The 10,045-nt window shown below is 48.8% G+C and overlaps 1 protein-coding gene across 1 annotated transcript in view; it reads right to left on the reverse strand.

The window, feature by feature from the left end:
• Window positions 1-1,335, reverse strand: part of PCP4 (Purkinje cell protein 4) — a 53,534-nt gene extending 52,199 nt beyond the window's left edge. Inside the window, exon 1 of the mRNA XM_045084558.1 lies at window positions 1,205-1,335. Within this exon, the coding sequence (XP_044940493.1) occupies window positions 1,205-1,213 (9 nt within the window). The 5' untranslated portion in view covers window positions 1,214-1,335. The remainder of the gene's footprint in view (window positions 1-1,204) is intronic.
• Window positions 1,336-10,045: the final 8,710 nt, after the last annotated feature.

Consider the following 10,045-nt stretch of genomic DNA (forward strand, 5'->3'; position numbering starts at 1 on the left):
TCTGTCAACTGCAAATAATACTAGCACTTTCCTCACACAATTTGGGGAGGCAAATGGGGTAACACAAGTGAAGCACTAGACACAGAGCTGGGGGCTGAGAACAGGCAAAAGGGAGGTGCACTGGCATTTCGGGAGCTCCCAGCCATATCCACGGGGGGAGGCTCCCAGCTTCCCCCCGTCCTTCCACACTCCCTCACCCCCACTCTGTCCCAACCCTCACTCCTAAACCATATATACTTCCCGCACTTCTTCCTGTCACGTTTATGTCAAAAGTCACCCATCAGAGAGAGAGAGATGTAGTGAAGGCACATCTTATTTCTGAAGTTAATTTTACTCTAGACTTCCAAAAAAAGGATCACCCATCTGTCAAAAAAAAAAAAAAAAAGATAGAGAATACAAAAGGTCTTTAAAAGTCATTATTGAAGTGCCGACCCAAAAGACATGAAAATGGATTTGTCTGGGTTACTGAGCTGAGTGAGGGGGTGGTAGACCCCCAAACCTGCTTCATTTAAAAGAAAGAAAGAGAACAGGCTCTTTTTAAAAATAAAATGAGCTCTCAGTTTGCCCCCAACAAAATCTCTTCTTTAGAAACATATTCAGAGAAGGGACTTGCAAAGGAACATGGTAGCTGGTCTTCCATCCACGTCTGTCCTGTCTTCGGCCCCGTCCCCACAGGCAGGTTTGTCACGGTCCTGGCAAGCTGCCTCTGTTACCGGTGCTCTGATTGACTGCACAGAGAGTTTGTGCTTCCCCACGGCACTGCCGTGAGATCCTTCCCCTGTTTCTCTCCCAAGCCTGACCGTCACCGGGTAGCCTTCCTGCCAACATTCCACAAGGTATCCCCAGGCAAACACGTGAGGACAAGCGGGAAGCCACCCAAACCTCCAGAGACGCCAAGACTAGCATCAGCTTTCTCTCTGGAGGTCTTACACCCAAAGCACTTTCCAAAGTCACAGTCAAATCAGAAGCACAATGAATCCCTTTCTCCTTCTAAGGCAATTTTTTTTAAAAAGTTGCAAACTTAACCAGGGTCTGTACCTGCCATACCAACCAAGATGTCCATAGGGTCAGCCCGCAAAGCAAAGAGTTTCAGGGCTGATCTGTGCTCCGTTGCCACTGGGAACCCTTCATATTTTCCGAGACCAACTGTGGCCCCCGTCCCCTCTCACCCCCGTCTCCCTCTGCAGCTTACAGGGCCACTCACCTCACTCATGTTGCTCTAACACGGCAGCTGCGGGATCCCTGCGCTCGGCACCTTGCTCAGCACCCAGGATGCTGCTCAGGGGTCGCTATTCCACCGGTCCTGGCTTTTCTCTTAAAAAGGGCTGCCCGGTGGCATCATGCCTCCCGTAAGCCAATGAGCTTCCTGCACCTGCCTGCACGCCTGGCAGACATCTGAGAGCAGGAGGGGCCCCCTAGTGGAATGCAGCGGAAAGCCAGCCAGGTTTCTGCTTCACATTCTGCCAGGGAAGGAAGGAGCCGCTTGATTTTTTTTTTTTTTTTTTTTTTTAAGGTCGAGTAAGAGGTACAAAGATCATTACAGGTTTGCCATTGTCTATTAACTCAAGAGTCCAGGACTTAGACGCATGGAAAATACGTTTTCAATATCAGTGGAAAGAAGGTGTGTTTTTCAAAGGCCAATTCTGGAAACAACAGCCCATGCTCTCCTCCAAGAGCTGCAACCTCCCCTGTTCTTCTGGGCACAAACCTCAGCCTTTGGAGGAAATGTTTTCTGCTGCCCCCCACCCTGCGCCCAAATCTGCCAGGCTGCTTTACCCTGGGATTTCTTCCCTTGGTGGGAGGGCATGTCAGCTCTGGAGCGTGGACATGGAGAGTCACGCGGCAATGAGAGAGAGGGTCCCCAGCCCTATCTGTGTTGTCACAAGCTCACCAGCGATGGGAGAAGGACATAGTCGGGACCCTGGGCCCTGCTAAAGGTTTCACTGCTGCAGCCCGCAGCCTCTCAAAGAGGTTCTGTCCTTCTCCCTGGGCTCAGGAGACCCTAAGAGTCTCCCCAGCATCCAAGTGAAGCCTTGACTTTCACAGCCAGCATCGTGGCCAAAGCAGAGCGTGAGGTCTGAGCCGCGGTCCATCTCCTTGGCCGGAGCCGGGTCAGGACCCCTGCTGCAACTTGCCAGCGCCAGCTCAGCCTCAGGTTCAAACAGGAGCTTCGGCTGCAGAACAGTGAGTTCCTGTCATGGATACTCTAAACGATGATGAGGAACTCCTCAAAGGACCTACGGGGACATCAGCATATCCAAGTGACAGCTACCAAATAGCTCCTGTGGGTAGATGCGTGAGAAAGTGGGTCGTTGTTACTCAGATGCCTGCCCGGTGGGGTCTCACCCATCCCCCACACGGGGAGACTCCGTCGGCAGCTACGGGATGAATGGACACTAAGCTCAGCTGTCTGTGCTTCCCTCCTCTGGCTACCGCCGCCCGTTGTTGTGGTGGCTTCTCCTTTCAACTCCCTTGTCAGGTCCACCATGGCGAGTGGAAGGCCAAACACCCCCAGATGGGTCCCAGCGACTACAGGCTGCCCTCGGAGGCCCGTCCTGGCACCCTGGCCCAGAGCCCTTGTCTCCGCGGCATGCACGGGAGCAAGAACGAACACAAGGCAGCAAGAAGCCCAAGACTCCTCCAGCTCCTGGGAACCAATCTTCGCAATTTACAGCTGCTTTCCAGGGGAACGTGTCTATAGAAAGCTTCCCCCTCCATGGGAGGATGGGTCTATTCGTTGTAATAACTCCTATTTCAGAGGAGAAGCGGTATTTTGTATTTCAGTACAGAGAAACAGAAATGTACATATATACACATATTTGATCATCCCAACCGCACAAAGCTCTGCCGGCCGGCACGCCCTGGAATTGTCCTCTCACTCCCTCGTCCCTTCTCTGTCCCCAGTTTCACACATGGGAGACCTAGACAGGATGCCCTGGGGGCTTCCCAGGGGGAGGAGAGGGAGACCGAGGAGGCTGGGTTTGCCGAGGCAGAACGGACCAGAGGAAGGGGGCAGCATTTGCTTCTCTGCGTGAAGAACCACCCTTCCACCATCCCCTGTGAAAGCCTGCGTGGGTGGGGATTCTGAGCACAGGGTGCTTGGAGGTGGAGAGTGATCGCTCCCAGATACAACCTGGACAGAGTCCCACATGAGGTTTTGCAGGCTGTGCTGAGGCAGAGGAGACAATGCACTCGGCTGTGCTCTGCTGGCCTGGTTGTGGTGCAGACATGAATTTTCTCATGACAAAGATGCACATAGATTAGCAGGAGCTGGAGGTTCGAGGAGCAATGCACCATTGCTAGAGTTCCTGGGGAGGGGTCTGGCACAGGTGCCCAGGCTGGGCCATGGCGTTGCTGCGTGAACCAATCAGGCCATCATAAAGGCTATAGAAGATAGATAACATTATTGGCAGAATTGTGTCCCTCCAAATTTCATATATTGAGGTTCTAACTCCCAGTGACTCAGAATGTGACTGTACAGAGATGAGTTCCTAAAAGAGGTACATACGCTAAAATGAGGTCATATGGGTGGATCCCAATCCAATAGGACTGGCGTCCGTATAAGAAAAGTAGGTTAGGACACAGACTCCTTACAGAAGGAAAATGCTGTGAAGACCCAGGGAGAAGATGGCCCTCTACAGGCCAAGGGGAAAGGCCTCAGGAGAAACCAACCCTTGATGTTCCAGCTTCCAGCCTCCAGAACCATGAGAAATTAAGCTTCTGTCATTTAATCCACCTGACCTGTGTCACCTAGGTCGGGCAGCCCCAGCAAACTAATACAGATACCATAGCAAGTTCTGGAGAAGACTTCTAGGAGAAGCAGAGAAGGCTCTTAAGGCGAATTTGATCAGTATTTGCCATGTGTCATGCAACTTAACCCCATTAATTTCCACATGACACCTTCCACAACACTGTTATCTCCTGCTAAGGAGTCGGGGAGCGGTCTGTCTCAACGATGAGCAAAGGTGAGTGTGGCCACAGAGAGACAACTGGGCAGCCGTGGGAAATCAGCACCCATGGGTTACACAGCTTGTCTCCGGGGGTGCACACCTCACAGTCCTGGCTCCATGTCTGCTTGGGGGCCAGCTGCACGGGCACTTGGGCACTGAGTGCTCCTCCCAACTTGCCCCAGCAAGTGGGCCTCTGCACCACAGCTCCCAGGCCATCCATCTTCTTGGGAGAGTGGTGCCCCCACAAGACCAGACAACAGAGGAAAGGTTGCAAAGGCTCCCTGGACCACACCTTGGAATCCCAAGGGACAAGGATGGTAAGTGGATGGCCTTTAAACCTTTCCAGGTGGTTCAGGTAAGCAGTTGAATTTGAGAATCGTTGCTTGAAACAGTGATAAGACACACATGCACATACATACACATACACCTCACTCACTCCTTCCAAGCTTCCCAGGGTCTTTCCTACTTCGTGCCCATTCTCCTCCTTTTACCTCCTTTTAGAATCTGTGTGGCCCTATTATATGACTCGTAGTAGCCCAACACTATATGACATGATAGATGGAGTCATGAGCCAAGAGCCTGGAACTTGAGTCCTTGACATGAACGATGGTTTTCCACGTGAACTGGCAAAGTCTCTCCATTCCTCAGTGTCTCTTCTCCTCCACTGGTGACATAGAAAGAGTAAAATCTTGCATCTGCCAGCCTAAGCAAAAATATATACAACAAATATATTGAGCCAAGAAATAAATTTTGAAAGAACTTCAAGACAATTGGATCTATAGCTTCATATATTAGATCTTGGGAACTACTTCAACCTTGCTGAATTAAAATACAGACATGGGGTTCTATAATTTATGACGGATTATATGGATAGATTATTTTCATCTTCTTGGGGGTGTGATCCTGCCTGAAGTTGCAGGCATGGACCAAGCAATCTTTCTCAACCCTCCTTTAGGGTTATTTATAGACAACTATGTATTGATGACCTGGGGCTATTCATCAGACTTTTATACCAATTGTATCCTTTATGTATAGTTTTGGGGGGTGTGGGGGCTTTTAAAACATCCATCTCTAACTTCACTTTCCCACCTTTGCTTCTGTACTCTTCTGTGAACTGCCATGTGCAAGCACCGTCCAAGCTTCATTCCTGAATGTGCAATGCTTGGACCAGGGGAGGATGCCGAAGATCCCATCCCTAGGATGCCTCTTAGGTTGGAGGCATCACGGCCCAATGTCAGGAGCTAGACTCCTTCCCTCCCTCCTGCCTTCACTGCCCTCCAAACAGAAGCCCCCTGAAGTCCCTGGATGTCTATGAAGCCCCAACCCCAAAGGCTAAGGATATCCCACCCTAAAGGGTGGACCCAGTAAGCTCCTGCCTCTGATCCCCCACCTTGCTTCCTGCTGCCTTTAAATTTAGTCCCCTTTACAGATTCTAGCCTTCTGCCAATCTCTGGATGTCACATGGCCCAGAGCCAGGAAGCCACTCTGGTTATATCCACAGATGTAGAAATGCAGCATAATTCTACAGACCTCTCCCAGAAGGACCTGTTTATTCCAACAACTGATTCAGGTGTGTGCTCCCTTGCACAAGTCTTGTCTCTCCCCTCTGGGACTTTAAGCCTCATGAAAGAGGATGAGACCCTCCCAACCTCTCCTTTCTCCCATCAACCATGGGTGCACTGAGTTAGCTCTCAAAACCACTTCCAAACAAGTAAGCTTTCTACCGCCCACTAAGTGTAGAGCTTCCTCTATAAAGAAAGTTCTTTTTTTTTCGATAAAATTAAAAGGTTCAGCTTCTAAAACCAACATATAAGAATTTTCTCTTTGAGGGGGTTTGGGAGAAGGGGGTGGGATTATGGACATTGGGGAGGGTATGTGCTTTTGTGAGTGCTGTGAAGTGTGTAAGCCTGGTGATTCACAGACCTGTACCCCAGGGGATAAAAATATATGTTTATAAAAAAATAAAAAAATTAAAAAAAAAAAAAAAAAAAAAAAAAAAAAATGAGAGAAAAGGGGTGTCTGAGTTGCTCAGCCAACTTAACTCAGATGCTTAAGTCGCATTAAGCATCTGCCTTCATCAATTTAGAATTGAATTCCAGTTCCTGGGATCAAGTCCTCCATCGGGCTCCCTGCTCAACAGGGAGCCTGCTCGTCCCCCCGCTCCCCACTCATGTGCTCCCTCTCATTATCTCTGTTGATATCTCTGTCTCTCTCTCAAATAAATAAAAATCTTTCTTTAAAACAAACAAATTTATAAAACAATAAATAATAATAAAAATAATAAAAGAGGATATTTCAACAGTCTCTATGTTGTCGGATTTTAAGCCAGCTTTTTGAAATGGTGAAATATATAAATGAACTTGTTTTAAACCTGGATGAGTGTGTTTTTGTGACCTTTTTTTTAAGATTTTATTTATTTATTTGACAGACAGAGGTCACAAGTAGGCAAAGAGGCAGGCAGAGAGAGAGAGGGAAGCAGGCTCCCTGCTGAGCAGAGAGCCCGACGCAGGACTCCATCCCAGGACCCTGAGATCATGACCTGAGCTGAAGGCAGAGGCTTAACCCACTGAACCACCCAGGCACCCCTGTGTTTTTGTGACTTTTTAAAGGAAAAATAGATTAACAGGAATATTAGGCCATGGCGTCCCAAGGTTTTAGCAAATAATATTGTACAGCTGCTGCTGTACTCCTGGCTTGTCGTGCCCATCCCACACGAATACCTCCCCATCTCTTCTGTCACCATTAACTGGGTTTTCTGCATAACGGATGTGTACATTTTATTATTTCTCTGAGGTATGGAAAATTCATTATCCCTGAGCACTCGCTCTTTCTCCCTCTCTCCCTCCACCTCCACTTTTCATACTCTCCTAAAACAACTGTGTTTCCAGATGCAACTTCCACCCCACCATGAAACTCTGTGAAGTCGTGTTTTCTGTAAAAAGTCACCAGGCAGAAGGAGAGAAGAGGGGATGGTGTGGGAGAGAGACACGGACGCGTCCAATCTACCTGCCATGGTTCGGGGCACCTGAGTTGTCTCACTTCCAGCGTCGAGGGCTACAGTCTCACCAGAAGCTGCTACTGTTCTTCTGGCTTAAATTATTCCCTGTCTATGGATGAAAAGGTCACTTTATAACCTGCAGTCCCTTTTAGCTCAATTAAAGGTCCAAGGCTGTCCTGGGGATAATGTCTGCCTGGAGAGTTCCCAGAGCAGTGTGTCACCCTCTGCAGCTCCCTCTTTGATGAAAAGGTCAGTGGTGTTTGCATTCAGAGAGCCCCGTCTCTGACTCCTCGATTCTGGGCACATCGCTAAAGGCCACATCGAGAGCCCACTGGTAGGGCTCTCTGCTCTCAGCAGCCACGACAGCTCTCAGAACGACGTTTTGTTGAGTTTTTAATTAGTCTCCCTGCATTCACGTCCTACACAGGTGAACTCCAATTCGCTCATCAGCAACTCCTCCCAAAATTTAAAAGCAATGAGGAAGTGGTGATGCAACATGGAGGCTTAAGTGGGTAGAAGAAGAATAAATGAAACAAGATGGGATTGGGAGGGAGACAAACCATAAGTGACTCTTAATCTCACAAAACAAACTGAGGGTTGCCGGGGGGAGGGGGTTTGGGAGAAGGGGGTGGGATTATGGACATTGGGGAGGGTATGTGATTTGGTGAGTGCTGTGAAGTGTGTAAACCTGGTGATTCACAGACCTGTACCCCTGGGGATAAAAATATATGTTTATAAAAAATAAAAAATTAAAAAAAAAAATAAAAAAAAAAAATAAAAGCAATGATCTTGCAGAGCCAGCCCACGGGTCTGGTATTATAGGCTGACTCGTGTCCCCCCAAATTCACATTTTGAAGGCCTAACTTCTGGTGTGACCATATGTGTGATGGGGCCTTTAATGAGGTAATGAAATTTCAGTGAGGTCCTAAGGGTGGGGCCTACTCTAATAGGGCTGGTGTTTTTGTAAAAAGAGGAGGAGACTCTAAAGATACACAGACAGAGAGAAAAAGCCACTAGGGGACGGGGAAGTAATGCAGCGTCCCCAAGCCAAGGAGAGAGGCCTCGGAAGAAACCAGCCCTGCTGGCTCCTTGATCTTGGGCCTCCAGCCCCCAGGACTATGAGAAATAAGTACCATGGTGGCCTGGGACTGGGACATCTGGCCTGTGGCTGAGGTTCTCTCTAGAGGACACTCTAGAGGAGCCCCCAGGTCCCCACTCCCCCAGGACTGAAGTGCTCATTCCCAGAGTGCTGGGTGTTGGTGACGGACTCAGCCCTCAGCTCGGTTCTCCTGGGGAAGCCGCTCCGGCCAAATGACCCTGCTTGCTCAAAGTCATCATGCATCAGGTGACCTTCCATACCCAGTTCTGTCAGTTCCACAGCCAAAAACGGACAGCTCTGCAGGGTCGTCCGGTGCAGCTCTAACACTTCCTGTTGGGTCAACTGAGGCAATTTCTCTGCCAGAATCACAGCCCAAATCCCTCTCTGCCCAGGGAGCCCGTGGAGAGACAGGTCGGAAAGACAAGTATAAGGACAATGGAATGAGAAGACTTGCTGGGAAGTCAAGGCCATGGAGCAAAGCGAGGCAAGGCTGAGAGTGACTAACCAGGAACGAAAGACTCAGCGTGAAACCCTGGGTCCCTGGAGCAGCACACAGAAATTCTCGTGTCTTAGAGGATCACAGGGGAAGGGAGGGGAAAATGAAACGAGACGAAACCAGAGAGGGAGACAAACCATCAGAGACACTTAATCTCGGGAAACAGACTGCGGTTGCTGGAGGGGAGGGGGCTGGAGGGATGGGGGGCTGGGTGATGGGCACTGGGGAGGGCATGTGTATGGTGAGTGCTGTGAATTGTGTAAGACTGATGAATCACAGTCCTGTACCCTGAAACAAACATGTTTAAAATAAAATAATAAAATCTGCAACTAGGAAAAATAAAAAAAAAATTCTTGTGTCTCACGGCTAGAGCAGAAAAAGCTGAGGGACAAGGCCCAAGAGGGACCATAGTGTAGCAAAACCTCAGAGAAGGCAAGTTCTCCTACTCAGTGCAAAGCCAGCATCTGGCCGGGAGGAGACAAGATCCTGAGTCATGGGTGGATGCATGTGAACATCTGGAACCTCAGATCCCCTGATCACTCCAGGCCTAGGGCACTGGCCTCCTCCTCCTTGCTGAAGGCTAACACTCTCAGTACTTGAAGATGACGTAGACACTTCTGTCTTGCAAGACAGCACATACCGATCACAGATCTGCCCACCTCCCCACCTGACTGCCAGACTCATACCTAGAATCAGATCACTGTAAAAGCTGGTCCAAGTGTTGAGCTTGGTAAGGGAAGACCCTAAAGGAAGCTGCAGGGCTTGGCCAACATGTTCTGGCAGAAGCGAAGATGAGAATGCATATATGGCTGGTTCTGAGTGTTGGATCAAGGCAGAAAGCCACAGGTGGGGGCAGAAAATAAAGTTGGACAAGAGAAAGTTTGTTGATACCAGAAATCTATCCTAGGATATAACACTTACGTTCCAGGCAAGCCCCCAAGAGATGGTTCCAACAAGCTGCTAGGATAGCTTTGGAACCTTGCAGAAAGTAGTAGTTCACACTGAAAGAAGTAGAAATGCCAGAACTTCTATGCCAAAAACTGAAAGGGGTATTGAAAGGTCCAGAGATGAGGGCATGCTACAGTGTGTATACCATAAAATTCTGGAAAAATTTGCATTGAGGGCATTGCCTTCACCAGAGGGACAAGGAATGAGCTGCTGAGAGGGACTGCAGTGCCCCTGGATGGCTCAGTGGTATCTGTCTTCCTCAGGCCAGGACTGATGGTAGGGAAAGTCAATACAGAACCAGGCTTCCTAAAAGCAGCAGGGATGATAAGATAAGATGATAAGATAAATAATAAGATAATTATAATAAGATAATATAATAATAAGATAAAGATGATAAGATGATAAGATAAATAATAGGGGCCAACTGGAATCGTCATCCGTTGAAAGCATGTCGGTGCAATAATCCAAATGAGCAGAAAGGTCTGAGGGTAGCCAGGGGGGTTGACTCACAGAGCCCTGTGTTGATAGATATTAATCAAGTGTCCATAGATGCA

The sequence above is a fragment of the Mustela putorius genome, unplaced genomic scaffold, assembly GCF_011764305.1.
Source record: "Mustela putorius furo isolate JIRA1106 unplaced genomic scaffold, ASM1176430v1.1 tig00000765_pilon_pilon_pilon, whole genome shotgun sequence".
Lineage (NCBI taxonomy): Eukaryota > Metazoa > Chordata > Mammalia > Carnivora > Mustelidae > Mustela > Mustela putorius.